General features: G+C 40.9%; 6 protein-coding genes across 6 annotated transcripts; 5 read left to right on the top strand and 1 right to left on the bottom strand.

Annotated features, from left to right (window-relative positions):
• Positions 1 to 515: 515 nt before the first annotated feature.
• On the top strand, positions 516 to 2,377 carry EAE97_008130 (uncharacterized protein; the record flags this gene model as incomplete). Its single annotated transcript, XM_038878644.1, has 5 exons — positions 516 to 993; positions 1,075 to 1,207; positions 1,268 to 1,718; positions 1,769 to 1,970; positions 2,055 to 2,377. The coding sequence occupies 5 exons, from the start codon at positions 516 to 518 to the stop codon at positions 2,375 to 2,377; spliced, it is 1,587 nt and encodes a 528-aa protein (XP_038730324.1).
• Positions 2,378 to 3,058: 681 nt separating this feature from the next.
• EAE97_008131 (uncharacterized protein) lies at positions 3,059 to 4,429 on the top strand (the record flags this gene model as incomplete). The annotated part of the gene is made up of 1 exon (XM_038878645.1): positions 3,059 to 4,429. One exon carries the CDS (start codon positions 3,059 to 3,061, stop codon positions 4,427 to 4,429), a length of 1,371 nt encoding a protein of 456 aa, XP_038730325.1.
• A 591-nt stretch (positions 4,430 to 5,020) lies between these two features.
• Positions 5,021 to 6,397, top strand: EAE97_008132 (uncharacterized protein; the record flags this gene model as incomplete). Its single annotated transcript, XM_038878646.1, has 2 exons — positions 5,021 to 5,890; positions 5,963 to 6,397. The coding sequence occupies 2 exons, from the start codon at positions 5,021 to 5,023 to the stop codon at positions 6,395 to 6,397; spliced, it is 1,305 nt and encodes a 434-aa protein (XP_038730326.1).
• Positions 6,398 to 8,378: 1,981 nt separating this feature from the next.
• On the top strand, positions 8,379 to 14,776 carry EAE97_008133 (uncharacterized protein; the record flags this gene model as incomplete). Its single annotated transcript, XM_038878647.1, has 6 exons — positions 8,379 to 8,831; positions 8,890 to 9,088; positions 9,141 to 9,269; positions 9,331 to 9,603; positions 9,650 to 14,016; positions 14,075 to 14,776. The coding sequence occupies 6 exons, from the start codon at positions 8,379 to 8,381 to the stop codon at positions 14,774 to 14,776; spliced, it is 6,123 nt and encodes a 2,040-aa protein (XP_038730327.1).
• A 1,015-nt stretch (positions 14,777 to 15,791) lies between these two features.
• EAE97_008134 (uncharacterized protein) lies at positions 15,792 to 17,317 on the top strand (the record flags this gene model as incomplete). Its single annotated transcript, XM_038878648.1, has 7 exons — positions 15,792 to 15,900; positions 15,992 to 16,092; positions 16,170 to 16,250; positions 16,305 to 16,547; positions 16,605 to 16,687; positions 16,744 to 17,181; positions 17,233 to 17,317. 7 exons carry the CDS (start codon positions 15,792 to 15,794, stop codon positions 17,315 to 17,317), a joined length of 1,140 nt encoding a protein of 379 aa, XP_038730328.1.
• Positions 17,318 to 18,134: 817 nt separating this feature from the next.
• EAE97_008135 (uncharacterized protein) lies at positions 18,135 to 19,541 on the bottom strand. Its single transcript, XM_038878649.1, has 3 exons — positions 19,036 to 19,541; positions 18,858 to 18,956; positions 18,135 to 18,804 (listed from the first exon to the last, which is right to left on the bottom strand). Exons 1-3 carry the CDS (start codon positions 19,166 to 19,168, stop codon positions 18,458 to 18,460), a joined length of 579 nt encoding a protein of 192 aa, XP_038730329.1. The 5' UTR covers positions 19,169 to 19,541; the 3' UTR covers positions 18,135 to 18,457.
• Between the last annotated feature and the right edge of the window lie 4,177 nt (positions 19,542 to 23,718).

Here is a 23,718-nt window from a genome sequence, read left to right on the forward strand (position 1 = left end):
GGAAAATATTTCATCTTTTATTTCTTACTACTTTGAACAATGTAGAACTCTCTATATCGATTTCAATCAGCCACTTGAAGCTTGTATCAAAGTTGCCTGACTGAAGATTTTGACATGTTTTGGCTAGTGCTTTTAACTCCGCGAATGAACGATTGTTTCTCGAATGCCCTCCGCGTAATGGGATGTGAAGACCTAATCCTTCGACTGCAGTGATTGCTGGGCAAATGATGATGAGTATTGGAGTATTGAAACAAGATTCTTGTTTCTATTCACGATCTCCATGCTCTGATACGCTGCAATAGCCCTATAAAATCCCAGATAAGCATGTCGGAATAGTACCTAGGATAAAGTGCTTATCGACACGTATCCACAATTCGGAGTTAGAACCGGAAATTGTTGGCAATCGTATACCGAACTCCGATGTCCTGGATCCTGAATCCTGAGTACATATATCTTGTGTGGCCCGTTTCTGTGCCATCGTGGCTTAAATTTGGGGCATTTATTTTCCGATCAATATGTCTCCCGAACCGACTCGTTCCGAAGAGACGACCCCTTTATTACCCAAGTTACCTACAGGATCTATTCATTCTACCACCGATCACAATGCATTGCTTACGCGTCAAACTGTAACTATTCGCGTTTCTGTCATTGTTATCCTCTCTGTATTACTTGTTGAGATAGGTGATTATATGCTCCAAGCACCGCTGGCTCGGACTCTTGAAGATATACTATGTCGAGATTATTACTCATCTGCTCCCCTCTCTGGATTTAGTGATGCGCCCCGACTTTCGATTCCAGAAAGTCATTGCAAGAATGATGTTATCCAAGGAAAATTGGCAATGTTGAGAGGGTGGGATGGAACTCTTGCTTGTATTCCAGGTCTGATCATGTCGGTACCGTTTGGGGTGCTGGCGGATAAAATTGGGAGAAAGGCCGTGTTGTTTATGAGTTTGATAGGTATAGGTCTGGGATTGGTCTGGGTTCAGGTGATTTGTAAGTCTCTGGATTTATAAGAGTTGAGACGAAATGATAGGCTGGCTATCAGGTTAGATCTTGCGATGCTAATTGGTACAGGCTATTTCGATACCTTTTTTGATATAAGATGGATTTGGTCGGCAAATTTATTCACTTTGATTGGAGGCGGCTCCGCAGTGACGAGAACTATGTACTATACTATTATCGCCGATGTAGTAGCCGAAGAACAAAGGTACGTGCAATTCAATGACCCCTTGTTTTGACATACTTTATGCTAATTACAGACATACAGGGCTACAGTTTTCTTTCAAATTGTGGCAGCTTCTTTAGTAGCCACTTTAGCCGGTGTGCCAATGGCTTGGTGGCTTATAAAAGTCTCAAGCCTAAGGGTTCCTATGATGGCAGCTGTTTTGTTTGTATTGCTAGGTGCTCTACTTGTCCTTGTTCTCCCAGAAACGTTGCATCTAAGGGAACACCTTAGCATTTCTTCACCAGATTCCAATCAAGTACCAGGAGAAGCAACGGAAGATGAAGGTAGCTGCAGCAATGACGAAGCAGCCTTAACATTCTCTAAAAAGAATTTGTCGATGCTTCTTGAAAATTTGGAGGAATCTCGTTTCGTTTTCACGAATCCAAAACTGCTCGCACTCTCTGCTGCATTTTTGGTACAGTCCTTGCATGGAATTATGAACCAGTTCCTTCTCCAGCTTGCTTCGAAAAGACTGGGCTGGACACTTGCCGATGTATGTGCTGCCTGTTCCTTCACTTCTCATATACTGACGTAATAACACAGGCAAGTTTTCTCATTCCTCTCGCTTCAATCACAAACTTTGTTCAATTGGTACTCGTTCTCCCTGCCATTTACGCTATCCTATCGAGATTCCATCTGCAAACTGCTGTAAAGGATCTAATGGTCAGTCGAGGCTCTGCTTTACTTATGGCATTGGGTGCTCTCGGACTTGCAGTATCCCCAGCTCGAGGTCTATTCGTCCTATGTAAGTCGACAATATTCCAGTACCTTGGAACTCCCCTTCGACTATAATAATCATGATGCTGAACATGATGACTAACGAGAGTAGCAACGATCATATTCTCTCTTGGAATGGGTCTTTACCCAGCTATTCGATCTCTGCTCACTGACTTGGTGGACCCAACACAAGTCAGTCGATTGTACGGTGTCCTTGCAGTCATGGATACGATTGGTGGTATGGTCAGCAGTCCGTTAGTAGCAGGAGCTTTCAGCTCAGGTTTGAAGAGGGGAGGGTTGTGGAGTGGAGGGGGATTTCTCGTTGCTGCAGCTGCATATGCCGCCGCTGGACTTCTAACTTTGTCAGTCAGTGTAAAGAAGGATGAGAGCCCCATTCACGAAGATGTGAATCGGGTAGTCGATGAGGAACTTTGATGAAGGGATACTTCTTGTGGGGTATGGGAGAATTCGTGATTTGATCTTTTCGGTTTGTAATAGAGACATCGTTTGTATAATAAAGGCTTAGATAGAGTTGAATTAGGTTGGGATTTGGGAGCAATACTTTTGTAATAATAAGGGGTATGTACACGTACACAAGGGGACCCGAATAATTAGATAATGCGAATGTAATATCTATACAATAAATACTTTATGAGATTCAATAGAACCCAACTGATTCCAAAAGCGTGAGCGATTGAAACAAGTTAATAGATCACGCATGGAGGTAGATTTCTTAACGGAGACAAATAATCCCCCCATCGAGATCTGTGTACAACTTCAGCTACAGAAGCTCCACTTACAACCCTTATTTATTATTTGACCATGGAATATTCACACACTGCTTGAACAATTTGAAACCCAAATAGAATGAACAAAAAAGAAAAACAATGTCTGCAAGGCGGTCTCGTTGTCTTCATTGAGGTTTCAAGTCAAAGCGGGCCCTCTTGTGATTGGTCATCAGGAAGTCAAAACATCTCTCATAAAACACACCTCGCACAGTCTCTCCCTGAGCCACCAAGATCAAAGCACAACTTCAGACTCATTCAAAATGTCGACATTCGAGATGTTTTCCCTTCATTTTCCTGATCGAATATCGCTTCAAAAATTACAAGAAAAATGCAGCTTCCAACTGGTGTCAATCGCAAATATGCCGTCTTAGCAGGCTTCGCCCTAGGATTGGCCTGGCTTTGGTTTGCTTTCGACCGTCCTCAAGTTATACCTACACATATCATCTGGAATGCCAATTCGGGTGGCCCGCAAACGAACATACCTGCTGCCACCTTAGATCAACAGGATGTATTCGACTTCCCGCATGTCAATTCCGAGGTTATGAGAGCAGTTTGTGCGACACAAACGTGGAACTCGAGCGTCATATTTACATGCGATAGCAATCAAGGAGGAGTTGGACATGTGCGAAACTCCATACTTAATTGCGTGCGATATGCAATTGGTGCAGGTGGTAGCTTGGTTATGCCAAATATCAAGCTGAGGGAGGATATTCAGGACTTGAACATGATGCCCAGCGAGGAAGGGGAGAAATCTCACATGGGCAAACGGCATGGTCTTGGCTGGAAGGGTCTGGATTATATGTTTGATGCGGATCACTTCAAGAAATCTTTGAAGATGTCATGTCCTGAATTGAATGTCATCGACCATATGGAACAAACAGTCAATGAGAGAAGACGCGGGCTTCAGCCTGAGAGCTTGTTTATAAATCGACCAACAAGCGGATTGGAACATCCAGAGGAATGGCAGGAAAAATTACATGGCTGGATCGAGAAATGGATGTCACCAACACCACAATCGATACCAATAGTTGTGGATCTGGAACAATCAAATCTTCAATACCCAACTCATGCCGATGGCCATGTCTTCGCTCATGAGTTTGGACAGATAATGAAATTCCGACCCGATGTTCGTCGCCTTGCAACCTCAACTCTACGCGAAATTTCAAACTGGTATGATGTACCACTTAATGTCAGCTCCACAATTGTTACCCCTTCATTCTTAGGCGTACATTTGAAGACTGAGCCGGAAGGAATTGAGAGGCGACATGTTGCTGCCGCTCCATTTATGCATTACCATGGTCAAGCCGAAGCATACATCGCACTGGCCAAGTCGATGAAAACACCACTTATATACGCCGCCTCGGGTGATATTGATTCTACTCATAAATTGGCAGTTGAAGCTAAAACTTATGGCATTGATGTCACCCACAAAGAGGATCTTCTAAAAAACCACGAGCGAGAAGAGTTGTCTCATTTGAGATGGGACCAGAGAGCTTTAATTGACTACCTGGTGGTCCTGCGGGGAGAATATTTTGCTGGTGTAGGCCATTCGATGTTCTCGTGGAATGTAATGTTGAAGAGACATGAGTCTGCGCTGTTGAAGCAAAAATTGCACAATGAAACCTATGCTGATGATCTGAGTAGTCTCTATGGTGTTAGAGAGAGTTATTTGGACTCGGCAAAATGTATGTGGGCTTAATCTTATTATTTGGATGATTTGCGTTGGAGTAAAGGATATTTTGGAATACATTGCTTGGATAAGCAATAGGGTATATACAGAGCTTGCTGGGCTAGCTACTGTTGTAGGTTGAAACAGAATTTAATACATCATCACATTTATTTCTCCACATTTCGTATCTTTTGCGTACTTCAAAATGTCATTCATCGACGTTGCCGCCTCTCCCGAACACAGAGTCCGTTTCATTCTTCGAAAAAGATTATATCTTTGATGGCGGGCATTTCAATTTTACCCCACAATCATACTAAATTACTACTCCCACGTATAGAGTTATACACTAGCGGACCACCCCTCTAGCTCCCGCCTCTACACGTCATTATCTCAAGAGATCTTCTTAACAAAAGCTTAAAAGCTTGCTTGATAAATGGATGACCAGTACTTGCTCATCGTACTGATAAATTTGCGATGTTGTTCCTTGATCGAAAGAGCGATTGTTTATTTCTGTACAAAACACTCATTCGCTGGTATTCTCACCCATTTCGAGTGAAAGAGTTGATCAGGAAACTGGTGATTGATTGTCTATGTTTAATATCCTAGGATTACTAGAATAAAATGAAGCTCTTCACAATTTTCACAGCCGCAAGCCTCCTGCAGTGTGGAACTACACAAGACACCCTTAGTTCCGGTGACACTACCTTGAACGGAACATTTGACTATGCAGGACATCATAACCTACGGTACGACACGGGTAGCTATGGACCCTCAGTAGAAGAATACCATTACTTCTATGACCAATGGCCTATTGGGCTGGCGATCTCCAAAACAGGCCGAGTCTTCACATGTTACACACGCGGCACCTACGCCTACACACTCGGAGAAGTAGTTAATCAAACTGCGGAAACACCATACCCTTCCCTGCAGCTGAACACGCCTCCAGGAGGTCTCTACAGCGAATCAAATGGCATACAATTCGGGTCTTCACTCCAGGATTATTTCATTTCAGTTCAAGCACTTTTTATAACACCCGATGATACGCTGTGGGTTCTCGATACTGGGCGTCCGACAATTAATGAGAGTCAAGCCCCCAGTATGCCATATGCTGTTCCTGGAGGTCCGAAATTGGTCGCAATCAATCTATCTAATAACTCTATAACTCGCACATACACATTTCCTTCCGATGTTCACTACCCAGACTCTTACCTCAATGATCTGAGATTTGATCAACGCAAAAATATTACTGAGTCAGGGGGCGGGATTGCGTATTTGGTTGATTCGAGTAATGAGGGAAGGAATGGGTTTATAATATTGGATTTGGGGACTGGAGAGAGTTGGAGGATGTTGAATCAACATAAGAGTGTTTTGAGGGTGCAGGAGGATGTACCGAGTTATAATGGACTGCCGTTCTATCTAAGAGAGACAGGGATGGGAGCGGGGTTTCAGCAAGAGGGATTGGACGGGTTGGAATTGGGATTGTGGGGTGATGTATGGAGATCCTCTGTTTATCTTCTGCTTTACTGTAATTTCATTATGGGAATAACTACTTACGAACTGCAGGTCCTCTACTATTCCCCTTTGACATCTAATACTCTCTACAGCATCCCCACTTCCTACCTCCTAAGCAATCCATCTACCTCTTCTATCGCCTCCAAGCTCGCAATGGACAACGTTCACAATCTTGGCCAACGTGGCGGGAATGCTAATGGCTTCGCATCCGACTCTCTAGGAAACATCTACATGCTCATGCCCTCCTCAAACGCAATCTACATCTGGAACAGCACCATATCGCAAGCAGTGCCATTTGTGAGAGATCCGCGGATTATCTGGCCCGATAGCGCGAATGTTGGGTTTGATGGTTACATGTATTGGAACGTTAATCAGTTGCCGTATCAGCCGAATTGGAATGAAGGGGTTGATCGGAGGGTTAAACCGGGGGTCATGTTGAGGTGTAAATTGCCCGTGGGGGCGGGGAAGAATATGAATTTGGGATAGGAGACCTCTAGCAAATAATGTGCAGAAGGGGAAAGCTGATATGCAACAAAAAGAGACAGTCCAATTATCAATATTGGGATATGTGTGCACTCCGCCGATATGAATGGGACGACTGGTTCTTCAATCATGTGTACAAAATCACCGTTTGATCCCGACTCCCTGACTCCTCGTCTCCAAGCTTACCTTACTGTATTAGCCTTTCAGATGTGCAACAGAGTTGAATAGAATTAGAGCTGAACATACTTCATTATAAACTATAGCGTAACATCCAAGTAACAATGAACGAGTCGCTATATATCCCTTAATGATTGGTCTGGAAAGTTAGGGTCTTTTAAGGATTTGATCTGCGCCAGGGTATGATTGGCGTCAAAAGCCACTTCCAAATCTGGAAAGCTGGCTCTCGTTGAACCCTAAGAAGGATGATTACATTCTGAGCGTAATTAACCTTATTGCCGGCAAATATCTTACGCCGAGAGTGGGCATCCATGTGAAATTCACATGGCTCTTTAGTTCGTATGCCTCTTGGGCTCGCCCGAATTGATCTCAAGATGATATGCTACTGGTGTTGATTGTGATTGGTAATGTTTTCAATGTAGCCGGCAAAATTGAACTAAAGCTTTAGGCTACTTCCGGCTTAGTGGATTTCAGGGGGTAGCTTCAATGTTCTTGCTTTAAGTTTTCACTTCGACCCTTCATACCCCGCATTGCTCAAGGTATTCTCCAACGACATTTCATGAGAACCGGATGGCTCGGGTTATAAGTAAATGTTTCTATCAAGTAGTAATCGCAGCACATCTTCCTCTCAACTCACATGAAGTCATGTGAAAATGAAAGTTTGATGAGATGGATTCTCCAACTGATCAACCTCATTGTGCGTCGGATAGGTCAGCAATATCACAATGTATGGTTGAAACTGGGACTACGTGGAGATGACTTCTCATTGATACAATATACGAGGAGCCAATATCAAAGTTTCGAGTTCCTGGGGTTCCCTTTTGGGACGCCACAAATCCACCTTGCTGACGGGTGGCTGGCTGACGGCTGATCACGGTAATGTGATAATTTATCCAGTACCTACACTACTACCTTGCGTTGCATGTTTTCAATAGTCGACGTTAACATTCTATTTTGATTCGACTGAGAAGTTATGATAACCTATGATCATACGATGGGCTGGCTCTCTTGCTCAGCCTTGCATCTCTATTCTAAATTCCAAGTGGCGTTTATTTTACCCATCATTAAAGATATTGTCATCACGAATATTGGTATACCACTACTGTAAGGTCTTTCATGTACCATTTTTTATCCTCCGGCTACCCCGGTATCATTATCTCGATGCGTGGGGGATAGTCACATTTTGGATGCAATCACTGGCAATCATTGAAAATGTTCTTGAAGCTGAAGTCTGTATTGACCATGGCTCGTAAACCTACCGTACCATCGGCAGGGAGCTCTATGACTAGCAATTATTCGAGCTCGCCGACTAAAAAACCTGTCACATTTTCCCTCGGGTCTTGCTCTCTGCTTTCCATCTGGCCTGCAATCTCGAAAATGATTTGCTCTCTGAACTGCTGGGTTGCAAAATGATCTTCTATCACAAATTTCATCGAGATTCGGTGTTTCCGAGATAATAGGGGGCAGTGTAGTCGGATAAGTTTGATACCTTCTCCTACATATAGTCCCGTTTGCGAGGTCTCATCGTTCCAATTCTAATCCTCTCTTTCGACAACTGTTTCAACGTCATTAATCTTCCTTGATAACGTGGAATGCAAACGCCATAATTCTTCACACGTGCGAGACTGGTTCGATTAAGGCGCCACCTTGCTTCGCATGAGGACATTGGAATGCTAAACTTCCTATTGGCCGACAAATTTCAATTTACGACACTTCAAAACTATCTTGAGCCTCAATTACTTGGAACTTAAACCAACGACAAGTAGCTTCAGATTGATTTACTTTCTAGACAATACCGCTGGTCAGCATGGCTCCATCAGCAATACACAACGGGGCGCTATCACCTCTCAGAAATCGCCAATCATCCAATGGAAATCAACTTTCAAAGCTCAACGGCTACAATGACTTCATGCTATCACCAAGCCTCGACCAACGCAGCATGAACGGAAGTGATTACTTCCCAACACCTTTGCTCCAAGACACAACTCAAAAGATCATCAAAATGTACCGGTCAGAGCTTGGACATAGCTCTGATAAATTTCTCCAGAGCTGCAAATCTGTGGAAAGTTTCTTCGACTTTGTTGCTACCATCAGATTGTCGCAGATGCCACATCATGGCAGTCGTTGGGACAAGATATTGAAATGGGCAGAATTCTTTACAGGTCAAGTTTCTACGTACAGTGAGGAGGTCTCCTCATTCACCACGCAGAGTGAACAGGCAACAAACATCATTTATGCAAGCTGTAAAACGTTATTGGAGGTTCGTTTCATAATAGTTCAGACTCGAATCGCAAAGCATTAACTATTCTTTTTTACAGATGGGCCCGAAATATGTTCCTATCCTCGAGAAAATTTTCGGCGTCCTCTACAATTGCAGTATTACACTTGGCTTCCTTATCCGTCACCATGAGCTTCTACATACAATTGAGGAATTGCAAACTGTTTTGGTGGCTTGTTACGCAGATCTTTTGAAACTCTTGACTGGCGTTACGATATATTACACGAGAAGACAACACGGCAAGATTTCTTCAAATATTCAAAGATACGATAGAACTAATCAATAAATTAGATTTGACTTTTAGCATTCGTACCTTCGACGAATTGTTTGGTAAAAGAATTGACGAGTTCTTCTTGCACAGTGATCATTTTGTAGACAAAATTTGGTCAACGAGGCTTGAACGTCTAGCTGAGCCTGGAGGTAAGTCAGGACTATTAAAAAGCTTGACTTCGTTCTTCAAGTACTGACCACTATCTGATAGATGATTCAGTGGAAGCTGTAAGAAATTTTCTAACCCCACACGATCGTGTCACAAGAATCCTTGCGACTAATCGTCGTGCTCACGGTGCGAGAGCCGATTTCACATGCGAGTGGTTTGACAGACCTTTGAGAGATTTTGCACGAAGTGGAAAAAACATTTTTATGGTAACTGGATCCGCTGGTTCAGGAAAATCGGTGCTTTCCGAATGGGTTGTTGAAAGGCTCCAAGCTTTCAAAGGTCGCCGAGCGACAGAAGTGATTCGCTATACCATTGGTGTGTATTTTATATTATTTTCGTGATGAGTTCTAACAATTTTCAGATGGCACATTGAAAACGGAGTTATCAACTCTTAGCGTCGTTAAGGGACTCTTGCTACAAATGCTCCAGCTTAGTGCTGGTGATAAAGCTTTGTACAAGGAATTATTTCACGCATATGAGTTGCATATACAAGGGAATCCAAGCACCAAGGTGGAGGACTCATTGTGGGCTGCATTGGGCCAGAGTCTTCGAACCGACCGGGACCAGACAATTGTCATTGATGGATTTGATCAAGTCTATGGTGGTGAGAGTAATGGATTGGTTTTACTTGAGAGATTGCGCACTGTTGTTTCCAAGCACCAGAACACGAAATGCATTGTCTTCTCTCGACCACTCACTAGGCCAATCCCCGGAGACTGTTCTCACTTCTCAATCGGCTTTCAACATACCAGTCAAGATATTCAATACTTTATCGAATCGCAGTTGTCATCGACAATGAATTTGAGCCAAAAGGATATTTCTTTGGTGACATCAAAGCTTGCGCATACTGCTAATGGTTCTTTTGTATGGTCTCAAAATGCGATTGATATTCTCAAAAGAGAACAGACACCAGAATCCATAATCAAACGTCTGGAAAGTCTCCCGAAAGATTTGGGCCAGCTGCTTGATGTCACCATGTCTTCGATTGATCTTAAGGCGCGAGACACAAAGTCCATACTTGCTTGGCTCTTGGCAAGCGAGCGCCCTTTGCTCATAAGCGAAATCAAGCAACTGTTGGAGATTGACACAGCGTCTTGCCAGCATGTTTCAAGAACGACCCGTGCTGAGGATGACATTGCTGCTTCCGTTGGACCATTGATCAAAATGGATGATGGGTTTGTCCGATTCTCACATGATCTTGTGAAGCAAAACATTACCCAGAGATCAATGTCCGTTGTTGATTTCAAGAACACCGGCGCCTTTCCTTTTCATGTCAAAGAAGCTCATTACGACTTGGCATTGAGATCTTTAGCTTACATAAAAGCCTCCATAAACAGACGCTCGGCTCACTTAAGCCTTGTCACCATGACAGAAGAGGAGTTGAATAAATTGTTCAAAACATTCGAATTCATTCAATACGCCTCCAGGTATTGGATAATGCACTTCACTGCATCCCCGATGAATGAGGGGCCTCAGCAAAAGCTCACTCCTGGGTTTAAAGCATGCTTTGCCGAATCTGTTCTTCTGGCATTGATTGAAGGAGCTTGCTGGGAATACCAATTTCCACTTCAAGACGCCTTGACTAAATTGCATTTAGCTCTGTCTATACGAAGATCTGTGCATGGTGAGACTTCAGAGTCTGTACTCCAGACTCTACTCAACATTGCGCGATTGGGACAAATCAATGTTTCGTCAAATGTCGAATATTACTACGATGCATGGAAGCTTGCGGAAACCCTTCATATTTCATCCATAGCCTTCAAGTGTGCCCAAACATACATTGAAAGCACATCTTCAATTACTGTTACCAAGAAGACTGAGTTTGTCTCACGCAAGATTGAACTTCTTGAGTATATTGTCAAGGTACAAAGATCCACAAATTCAGTCAGCCAAGAAACAATAACATTTGCCGAGACTCTGGTTCAAATTTATGTTACTATCGGCGAAACAACCAAGGTTACTGAGTGGCAGAAGTACATTTACGAGTTGAACGTAACGGTTTATGGAAAGTCAGCTTCACAGACTGTTGAATCATGGAAGACGCTTTCAAGAAGCTCAACTGAGATTACAAAGATGGAGCAAAGTACTAGTAGTCTACAGCAAGAGTACGAGGTCAGTATCCGAAGAATGAATGCGTCTGATTCGAAGCGTCTTGAATTATCATGGGCCATGATTGAAAAGTCCGAGAAGGAGAAGAACACTGTCAAGACCGAGGAGGTACTGATCAATCTGTGGCAAAGCTTGACAAGTTTAACACATACTTACGACGTCTCCATTCAAGAGAAGAAAATTGAAGTCGCCCTCCGCTACGTTGAGTTTTTGAAACGAGAGCAAAGAACAACTGAGGCAGAGAGTATACTTCGAGGCATTAACATTGATCTCGAACATAGTGATATTCAATCTACTACCTTGATCAAGCATACGATAGCTGTTGGTGAGCAATTTCAAAGCATTGGATCCATGGCAGCAGCTCGTCTCGTGTTCACCAATCTGTGGGAATACTACGTCAGAAGTGACAAACAAGAAACCACAGAAGCTAAATCTGTCTCCAAGAGCTTGACCCAGATTACCGAGACAAAGACGGAAGAAATCACATGGGATATCACAACGATTCGCGAAGTATTTGAAAGAACTATCGTCAGTAAAAGTACTAAAACTATCGATACTACGACCATACGTCAAGCTACATCTTTGTGCGCTACTTACTACTCAGAACAGCGATGGTCTGAGATTTCTCAAGTGACGAATTCGATTTTGCTTCGGCTTTGGCCATCATTCTTAGGAAACAATGTCAACATACCTTTGCCAGCCAACTTCACTGCAGAAACATTGGAACTTCTGAATCGACTAGCTTTCGCACAATTCAAGCTACGCCAGCTAGAACTAGCTGAGGTTACCTATCGAAAGATATTCTACGCTGTTGTGGCCACTTCAGGAACCCCAGATGAGCTTCTAGAATCTACATCCAAGACATTGATTGATTTCTATGAGTCGCATTCTATGACTGCAAAACTCATCATCGTTTATCGCGATATGCACCATGAGATCGAAAAGAGACATGGCAAGACACATACATGGACGATCAAGACTTTGTATTTATTAGGCGATCTAAGCATGCAAATCTACAACATCGCAGAAGCTGAGAACGCCTATCGTACCATTCATGTCAACCTAGGTAAAGGAAACACGGAAGTCTGTCACAAAGATGCGGTTCGAGCGGCTTTGGCTCTGTGTGTTATCTATGAACAGCAACGCCAGTATGTACCTGCTCAAAAAGTTTGTGGCTCTCTCTGGCAGATGCTACTGAAGCACGGAAAGGAATACGGTATCAAGACAGATTTTGCCGAAGATCTGTATCAACGATATGTCCGTGTCGTTAGGCAAGCATCTGAAACACATCACAGCTTATTACGTCAGCTCGCTGTTGATTTCCGCAGAGTGAGTGTGACTTTGTACGGTATTCATCACGAAATCGCAATCAAAGCCACACTTCGACTCGCCGAGCTGGATGAGGATAGTGAGCAGCACCGTGAAGAGGCTATATCTTTGTATGAGGAAGCAGATGTCAAAGTTCATGAAGCTCCAAAGGGACAAATCACCGAGGCCACTTTAGCAGCTGTACTAGCTGCAAAGAAGCGTTTACCTCATCTATACTCCGTTTCCAAGCTCTCCGCGTCGACAAAAGCCATTACTTTGTACAAGCAAGAGTTCAACAATTTTCATACGGAGAAGGGATACGTTTACCGTGATACACTTCTCTGGCTTGGGCACTTGACCAAAGCATTGGCTAAACAAGAGAAACCAGAAGCTATATTGGAGGCCCAACAAACTCTTCAAGCCTCGATCTTAGAAGTTCTCAAGACCGAGAAGAATTCTCAGATCTTATCAGACTCAGCAGTGAAATTTGCAACAATCTACAAGGATTCAAGGTTGGAGTCCGAAGCAGTGAGATTGACGAAGCAATTGCGCTCACAGGCAATCTTTGCTCAGTCCAATCTAAAACTTGACCCCAAATTCAAACTGGAGAGCTATACCTGGGTCTTCCTCGTTGCTTTCGAGTCAACTATCATTGGAAGAAAAGAACTCTACTCATCAATCATGGCTGATCTGTTCATGGAAGTCTTCTTATACCAAATGTATCAGCGCTCAATCGCTCAGAAGATGTTCTTCACAACTGTCCTCTCATATGCTTCCAGACTCCTTGCATTCTTGATGGATGTCGAAGATGATGCTGGACTCGAGATTGCCAATAAATCTATCTTAGAATACTTCGCAGCTAACTTGGATGTCAAGAAGAACCTCAAAAGCAATACTCTGCTCGAGTTCTTGCATATTGTCCTTGTAAACCTCAATGAAGGCGAAGCTGAGATCTCTGTCCTGCGAGCAGGTCTGGATACGACCAGTGTTTATATGAGCAAAGGCAAATTTGCAGAGGGGCAAGAGCTTGCTGAATACGTCGATCGCTTTCAAAAGTTCTATGGAGGCTATGATACTTTGCCTAAGATAGATATGGGTATACGCCTAGCGCAAGTGCTGGTTGGTAACAGAGCTAAGCACATCACTGATGCTCAGCTTCGCGCTTCTTCGGTAGCTTTGTCTGGATCAATCATGAAACAAGTCATCCAGCGATTCCGCACCGGTAAACTCCAGATCGTGGATCTGCCAATTGAACAGCTGAATAGTGTTTGTGGCTTGCTTGGAGAAATCCAAGACCTAGAAGCTCTTGAGGTAAGCATATTTCCACCCTGTTCCCTCATTTTGTGTCAATCCTAACAATAAATCACAGTGGCTCCTTACTCAACTCTGGAACTCTCGTCACTCGCAACTGACCTGGTCTTCCTCTACGATCGTGCACATTGGCCGCCTCCTCGTCGAAACGCAATTCTCCAGCGGCCATCAAGACCAAGCTATACATCTCCTCGAAGACATGTGTTACAACATTCGTCGTGTATGGGGTCCACTCGATTCCACCACTCTCGAGATGCAAAATCTGCTCTCTGCATTCTATACCGCGTCTCCCCATCCGGATCTTAGAAAAGCAATGCGTGTTCATGAAGACATACTCCGAAGTACCGTCTCCGACGCCGGCGATGAGTTACCCAGAGATAAAGCATGCATCATTGCAATTGCACAATTGGAATTATTGAAGAGAGCTTATTGGAGAAAGGGGACTTGGGATAAAGATGTAAGTGTGTACATTGATCTTTGGAGACAGATAGAACAAGAGTTCGAGAGTGAAAATGCGTGGAAAGAAGCCGTGAAGTTGCTTCAGGGTATTGATAAATGGGGTGTCAAGAAGGGCGAAAAGGGCGAGAAAGACGATGAATTGGGTGTTTGGAAGAGACCTGGAAGCTTTGAATTCATGACGATGGAGGAGGGGAAGAGACAACATTCGAATATGTTGAGGAAGATTAGTAGTATCTGGGGATTCTCGGGTCATAGTCATAGTCATAACCAAGAGAGGGAGAGGGAAAGAGAAAGTGTTTGACTTGAAACTGGTGGAAATGGAGGGATAATGCCGAGAAAATTGCGAGGGAAGTCGAGGGAGTGTTTTTATTCACTGTTTGGTTTCTTTTGTTATTTCTTTGGCTTTTGTGTATAATCGATTTCTTTTTGGGTGTCGTTCTTTTGAGGGTCTTAATCTTGATTTATGATTTTCTATGGGGTGTTTAATAGCATTAATTTAAGTTTCTTAGCGTTCATCTCATTGTTATACTGATTTGTGCTGTGTGATCTGCATAGATAGCTTTATACATTTGCTCAAGCTGGTGGCTACTTACTGTTTCACGCGACCTTAAGCTTTTTGAGGCCACTGCTTTAATTATCGAAGCCACAATTGCTTAACTTTCAGCGTCCGTCAAGTCGCCCATATCCTTATTGCGAAGAAAAGAAACACGCTCTAATTACATACAAGCACGCAATGCGAGGATTATCGCCAAGACTCTTCGATTACTATCAGAACTCTCTTGGCTGACGTTCTCATAAATTAAAGAAATTCGTCTAAAGGAGTTCGGATAGCTCGCAATATTGCCTCTCAGTGGAGCCCATCCTCAAGAACCCATAAAAGCTCTTATCACAGCCGGGTCTCCATCCCCATTTCGGCAAATGTCAATCGCGGAGTGACATCTCCCGTGTGGAGACCCCAGAAATTAGTTTATTAATAGGCGGCCCGAGCCTCCGATTATCCCCTGCGTGTAGATTTTTGATGTGGAATTTCTCCGTCGCCCAATCTTATCGTCCGGGTTCCTGATCATATGGATGTACGACTGGTGATGTGTGAGGGATCAACAGGGTATAAGGATGGGTCGGAATAACTTCATCTATTCGGATACTACCCATCATGGATCTTTTCGGCTTTGTGGGAGGTGCTTCCCTTAGTTCCGGTGGTGGAATTGGGGTATATAGATCTGTTGCTCTGAGTATAGATTTTTTTGGATATTCATATTGTATTCTTTACTTTTGTAGTACACGTCTGTGTGATTCGAGAAAAGAGATATTCAATCATGCTTTTGAAAAATCTCCTCTCCGCGATTGGAGCCTTTGCCGCTTCGGTGGATGCTACTATTTACTATGCGGGAGTAGCTGAGAGTGGTGGAGAGTTTGGAGTGTATAGTATGTGTTTCTGCTATCATTTCATTCTTCATGATTTGGAAATATACTAGATTGTGTTGACCTTGGACACCCTAATGCTAACATCAAATAGGTGGAACCGGTACCGTGGGAACAGGATTGCCGGGTGTATTTGGACAGGATTATGCTTTCATTAACAAGTCTGCCATTGATGTTTACGTGGATAAGAATAAGGTAGGTCGATGACTTGACTCAATCTCGCATAGCGAGAATACTGCGCCAATAATTGATAAAATCTAACAGCTTTCCAGGTAAACTTATTCCGAGTAGCATTTCTACTCGAGCGAATGTGTCCTCCAGCTACCGGCTTAGGTGCTACATTCGACGAAACAGTAAGTCTCTTCAACCTTCCTCTTCGTCATTAACTGGGCTCACATATCAAATAGCATTACGCCTACTACGCTGATGCGATTAACTACATCACCAAAACCAAGTCTGCATATGCGATCCTGGACCCTCACAACTATATGCGCTACAATGATCCTTCTTCTCAACCATACTCCGGATCTGTTATCGGTAACACAACGGATCCTAAAGCTGCAACCACTGCACAATTTGCTGCTTTTTGGGGAGAATTGGCGAAGAGATTTAAGAGCAATACGAAAGTTATCTTTGGGTTGATGAATGAAGTCAGTTGACACTATTATATTCTGGGAGAATTTGATCAAGTCTAACGAAAGCGTTAGCCCCATGACATGCCTACAAGCTTGGTAGTCGCAAATGATCAAGCTGCGATCACTGCGATCCGTAAGGCCGGCGCAAAGAATTTGTGAGTGATTCAATTATTCCATTACAAACGAGATCATGACTAATGAGGAAATACAGAATCTTGGCACCAGGAAACTCGTGGACAGGAGGTCATGCTTGGACCGAAGGCAGCGACCCATCCAGTGCTTTGATGCAAACGCTCCAGGATCCTCTCAACAATACCGCCATCGACATCCACGAGTATCTCGATGTTGATTTCTCAGGTGGTCACTCTGTCTGTGCATCTCCCGCTCCAGAACTTCTCGCCCCTCTGACCGCTTGGCTCAAAACCTACAATCTCAAAGCCATGATCACTGAATTTGGTGGTGCTAACGGTACAGAATGCGCTCCATACATCAAGGGAATTGTTGATTACATGGCGCAGAATAAGGAGTACATAGGATGGACAGCTTGGGCCGCTGGACCTTTTTGGGGAACTTATTCGCCATGTTGTGCGGATTCGCAACAGTGGGGAAGTTTGGAACCGGGAAGTCTTGCTTCAGATGGAAGTCCTGGGTGAGTTTTTGTACTCGTTGAATGAAAGATGCATATGCTAATTGATGATAGATTGTATACGACTGTTTGGTTGAATGTTATTCAACCATTGTTGCCAAAGACGTTGCAGAAGTCGGGAGCGGCGACGGTGCATTAACCTTAGTCGTGGTGTGATACGAGTGTTGTGATTTGAATCAATACCGACGTCAATTTTTGTGCGATTCTGTTTGTTAGGATTTCATGCCTATGACACGAAGCAGTTAGTTCTATGTATATAAATATGAATTTGATCTTTTAGTCTATCCCACAAATGACACGCAGCGTTCCGGACTCCGGGTTAGATGCCCTGACATTAGTGAGTCGTGTGTACGTAGATATATTACCAGCGGTCGTAACATAATGCTTGTTATACATCATTATGAAAATAATAAGTCAGTGAAATGCGTTACCTTGCTATTAGATAGTTTCACCTCGCCGTTGCGAAGTCAATAAATACAGACCCAATCAATCGATAAACACTCCGCCACTTTATAAAGTCTGTCATCTCAATTACCGTAGACTTTTCTGACACTTGGTTCTCACTCTATATGAGTTGAGATATTACAGACAAATGATTGGCGATTGTCAAATTCGGATTGATGTATCATATAGCTTCAATTCTTGGATCTCAGATTAGATAAAGAAATTTAATCCATTAAATTTGGATCATACATGTTGTGTAAATGCTGTTTCACAGCGTACGTATGTCTTATTAGTGGTCAGCCTAAGCCTTATCACAGATAGCCGCGCGGAAGCCTGGCCGTTGATTTCTAGAAGTACGGGATCTAGCGGCCTGTGGCTAGTGTGTGGAGTTCATATACGTCATAGACCTAGACCCTCTTTTCTCTTGGTCCTTCCTGCGACGACTATTTTATTGTTAGACACTGTGGAAGGACCAGAAGCATACAGATATGAATATGAATTATTGGAATCAATTCTGTGGCAGTATTCAAAGATAATTCATTTCGAAAACTATCTCGGATGCTCGTCGGGTGATGTGAACACGCCTTCGAGTCTGATGCCATCTATAGTCCAATCGCTACTACCCGATTCCCACTAACTGAAAGCATCTCAACAATATATCAAAACACAATAATCAATTCTTCTATAAACATCAACGCCGTCCCATGCCGAGATATAATAATTCATAGTCTCCATCTTCAACAATAACTCCATCAATGGTATCATGTATACCAAGATACCCATCGATAATTCAAACTATCCAGCCGCCATTTTAAGATACACCCTGCCTCGAAGATCAACCCCGACTCCGATTGTACGATATAAGCCTCGTCAAGTGCGTTACCTGATAGAGTTCAATCGCGGATTCAGAAGAAGGTTCCACTGTAGCAAATGTCAAGTCCGGCACGAGCATGCCGAAATTTTGTAATTGATTTGTCGCACGTTGAGGCGGGGGTCTATTTGAACGGAGTTGGTTGTGGGTATTATCGTGCAACGAGATTTGAGCGCTGCTAGGGCGACTGGAATATGCTGAGGTCGAAGGAGCTCTACTGAGAAGACCAGAAGATGCTGGGATCGGATATTCTCGACTGGAGAAGAGGCTCGTAGCTCGTGGTCCCGACTCAAGATCCGGCCCTGGTATGTCTGATAAATTAGCCATTGAGTTCCGGAGCATTGTTTTACGATTTGTTGCATACCTGGGGCAGCTTTTGGTCTGCACATGACATAGAGAGAAAGAACCGCAAGGAAAACGCTGGTCAGGCCAAAGCATACAGCAATAATATTTTCTAGAGCAACTAGTTTGACGGATTAGCTTTGGGATGGATGCGAAATTATGCGACTGGTATGTGTTAGGCTGAAGGATGATCTACTGACGCATGATGGAAACGATCGTTGTTTGGCGTAAGAGGTAACAATACTCGGTTTGTGAAAGGTTCCTGGTCTGAGGAGTTGATGACTTCTGAGTGTGCGTGTTTAATTTCGATAACAATGGATGCAGGAAGTGCATCTATATAATTGCAGAAATTGAAGAAGAAACCAGTCAAACTTTTTGATGCGCCATTCATACTGGGTGATACAGGTACGCGGTGCACCACCAAGAGAGTGAGTAAAGGTGCGCCATCACATAGCCCACCGCCCCCCGATCAGTGATCAGTGATCATCGCGTTTTTTCCAGATTCTTTCCAATTGAAACGTGTCGGTACCGTATTACCGTCTGTCTCTAGCACGGCATCCAGCATGAAGACCCGAACCTACATGCGCACAAGTCTCTCATGCTAAGATGAAAGAAATGTATACATCTGGAGTCTGGAAAGACTAAAGTATTCAGATAATAGCCTTTTATAATTCGAAGTTTATTCCAAAAAATTATTTCATGTTCAGATTAAGAACACCAATCGAGTCATTGAAATATTTATAGGTGGGTTTGATAGAGTTGGTCAAATTCCGCTTGCTCTTCCCTCTGAGCAAAAAATTCATCTCAATTTGACTTTGAATTATAGGAAAGATGCAGGATCTTGGTGTGTTTGATCTCTCTCTTCGAGGATAAGAGATGGACACATGGCAAGATTTCCGGTGCGCGACGGCCAAAATGAAGACACACCTTGGCAGACAGGGCTGCTTGCTCGGAATCCTTGTTCCTAATGCCGACATTTGCAGACAGCTATCTTTTTTTGTTTTGTCCGGTTGGCTGATGTTGTATCCGAGTACCTAGTGCTTCCCTATTCCATTCGACTGGACCACGCTCAATGTTACCGAATGCGGTATCCATGAGCTCCCTGAGCCGACAAGGGGGATCGTTGGCGATACGGAAAATGAATCACATATTAGATACGCCACGGACTTCTGTGCATAACCTTATGCACTTCGGATTAGGCGGATTCTAGAATTGTTATGGCGACCCAATCATATATTTTGGAAAGGCGAACATTAGACCAGTTGACTCTTGTTGAGCCAATGAGGTACATCTGTTTAGCCCGATCGAGTCTATACCACTCGGTCGAGCTAATGTCATGTCAGAGTACTACCCTATAATTAAGTTTCTGCCAATAGGCTGCCCAATGTGGCTTAAATTGTTTAATGAACATAGATTGACCTGCGCGTCTTTTGTCGGTGGCTTAACCCTAAGATCAAGAAGCCAATCTCAATGCCATGTGTACGAAGTATGGCATGATCCATCCCAAACTTTAATGAAGAAACATGACATGCAAATGCTAAAGATTGCTAGGATCTTTACGAAGAAGAATTTTTCAGCTAAGCCCAGCAATTATACACGCAACGTTTGCTGCTACGAACCTACTCCGTCATTGTTTGGCATTGCTGTTCTTCGGTAGTTACCTGCGAGGTCAACCGGCCGGGTGACAGGAGCTGAGCAGAGAGAAAAGCTCTCATTCAATCCTGATCATTTATGGGCAATCTAGTAAAACGCTGATTTGCTGGGAATCTTTTGTACTGCAGTGGACATGGGTATGGCATTTGACAAACTAATCTATTCATCCCAGTCATTAGTCATTTGACGAATGTCTGAAATTTAGATATCCTTGAATCATCAAAAGCAGATTTTTTGTAAACGCCAAATTCTTTGAGGTGGTGTATAAATATTCCAATCACATAAGGTATTTTTACAAGAGCTTAACAGCATAGACAACGATAATCAGAGCTTGCAAAGTGTAAAACCAAGGATAGTCTATGCAGCAAAACGAAAGGGCTATGTTTTTTTATTCTCGCAAACATTGAACATCCCAAATCTATTGTGTGTGGAAACTTAGATTCACAACGCAAAGACTCGGTATGGACCAAAGTCAACTCAATCTCAATCAACCTCCTTGGTTTTGAATTGGCATCTCTGACTACCCAACGTGGGTTGTCCAAGCTTAGGTGCTGCTCTGGTACAAGCCGTTCGACCAGTTATGGCTAAAGTGTCAATTCAAAACTCCATGTATTTTGCATTGAATTCAGGATGATAACATCCAACTTTGAATGCCAATCCGTATCGCGGTATATCTGTAGTACCCAAATCATCATAATCATCTTGCCCCTGAAGGATTATCGAGCGTGGTTCATAAAGATACAACCTCTTGAGTGCACAGGAAGTGTAGGATCTTGATGGAGAGAAACGTTCTAGACCGATCGAAATCTTTAATGTGATTCGTGACCTGGAGGTGGATGTGGAGGTGGACATGACTTATGTCATCCTCAGACCACACGGTGATTACATAATTTTTGGCCTTGATTTCGAGATAGAGGCCTCCCGAAGGTTTATCACCATAAAGTCTAAAACAATTTGGTTCTAGCTTTGATAAAAAAATCAACAATTTGTTATTTTTTGACTTTTCAATTAAAGATTATAAATCACTTAATAATTATATCACTTTAATATAATTTCAATATATATAGATAGATTTTCTTATTATTTTGATATATTTTTTATTATAATAGTTTTATTTAATTATATATATATATATATCGAAAATATATATTTTTGAAAATCAATATTTTATAATAATGATTATTTTTTTTTTCTAATCTACTATCTTTATTTATTGATCTATATAATTATATATATTCTAAGGATCCCCTTGATTTTAGTAATCCTATTGTATTATTTATATTTCTATTAATATTATTTTTATTAAGAAATAAATAATTAAATACTATTTTTTAGTAATAATAATAATATAATAATTCTTTGTTTTTATATAATATATTGAAATCGTTTTTGAGTGTAGATAGAGTTTATTATATAAATTATAAATAAATTGAAATGAAACTGAAGTGAAAATGAAATGTATATTCAATTATTGATTTATAAAAAAAAAAATTCTATTATATTTATTTCTATTGATTTCTGAAAACTTCTGCCACTTTCTATTAGCTTTTGCTTAACTTACTATTGAATTGTATTATATTCTGTAAATATCTATCAATTCATAAGGTCTCCTGTGAATTCCTGTTATCTCTTGTGGATTTTTGTTATCTTCTAAAACCTTCTATTATATTTTGGGAACTTTTGCTATTATATCTTTAAAATGGAGGAAAGGTAATAAATATTCTAAACGAACTAAAGCTAGAAAGCTGAAGAATAACTATAAGATTGCATTAACTATATCCAATATATTAACAATATTGATGGTTGGATTAGACGAATATATGAAGTGAATTTATAAGATTGAATTAAAGAATATACCTATAATGATTAAAAAAGGAGGAATAGAGAAATATATTGAAAAATAAGAAGAGCTTATTGAATTATATTTTGAAAGAATTCTTTAGTTTTTAGATTCTATTGCTATTTGAAAATCTAAGTCTATACAAACCCGGATTCTATATTGTTTAATTTATAAAAAGAGTAATACTCTTTATATTATTAAAATTAGATTTAAAAAGAGTTTGATATTTTATTTATATTTTATTTTAATAAAAAAGATTATTCTCCAAATAGTTTCATTAATAAAGCTTGGAAAGAAGCAATTCAAGAATATCAAAAAACTTTCTGGAATATCACCTTGTTTTTTGAATTTCGAGTTATTAAAAAAGAAAACTGAAATAATTAATTAAATTCGCTAATTAAAATATATATATATTCTTTTAGGCTTTAAATAAATAGTTTCATTTAAATTTAGGGATGTGTTTGTATCTCCTGAATTGTAGTCTAATATTAGACTTATAGCTATAAACAAATACTATCTTATCTTATAATAAAAGGATTTTCAACCCAAATTCACTATATTAGAATAATTACAGTATCTTCTGCCTCAAAAAATTATATGATTTAAATGTATTATCACTTTGGATATAGAAAGTCAAAAGGTAGTTTTAGATAATAGAGGATTTCAAAGATTAAGTTTTTGATTATACCAAATATATATTATTTGTACATCTATTAATTATCTAAATATCTTATTAGCGATAGTTTTTATTTCTTACAAATAAATTAAATCTTTAAAGTCTTTATATTATTTTTTAGATAATACTATAAATAAAAATGGGAATCCAATTTTAAAAAAGATTTCTAAGACTATAATATTTATAAACTCTAAAAATAAAGTTGATATAATAAAAAACTATCTTTAAAATACTTTTTTAAAAAAAACGAAAAGCAAAATTATATTATATTCTATTAAAATAAAGAATAAAAGCCTTAATATTATAAATATTATTATTTCATTTCATTTAAAAATTAATGTGAAGAATTGAGTAATAAAATACAACAAGTTTGCAAAGGTAATATCAATTGCCTATATTATTATTACTACTATTATTTTTATTATAAATATTAATATCTATAATATAAATCTGATTATTCTTTGGAATATAAGAAAGTAATTGATTATAAAGATATAACAAAGAATAAATCAAAGAAAAAAAGAATTAAAATATATTAATATAGTATATATATTCATTCTATATTATTACTTTGATTTTAATGGATTCTATTTTATAGTACTAAAAAGATCTAATATTAATACAAATAAGACTTCTATTTCAATATGGAAGATAATAGAAAAACACTTTTTATTATCTTATCAAAAAGCGAAATGATTTTAAGTTTTATAAGCT

Source organism: Botrytis byssoidea (genome assembly GCF_014898295.1).
Source record: "Botrytis byssoidea strain MUCL 94 chromosome Unknown BBYS_017, whole genome shotgun sequence".
NCBI lineage: Eukaryota > Fungi > Ascomycota > Leotiomycetes > Helotiales > Sclerotiniaceae > Botrytis > Botrytis byssoidea.

Excerpts from the sequence above, each read along its gene's own strand:
- EAE97_008135 (XM_038878649.1), bottom strand. The coding sequence starts at position 19,168 with ATGCACTTCCTGCATCCATTGTTATCGAAATTAAACACGCACACTCAG. Across the intron at positions 18,957-19,035 it reads AACGATCGTTTCCATCATGC|TTGCTCTAGAAAATATTATT; the intron begins GTCAGTAGATCA and ends CCGTCAAACTAG. Across the intron at positions 18,805-18,857 it reads CAGACCAAAAGCTGCCCCAG|ACATACCAGGGCCGGATCTT; the intron begins GTATGCAACAAA and ends CTAATTTATCAG.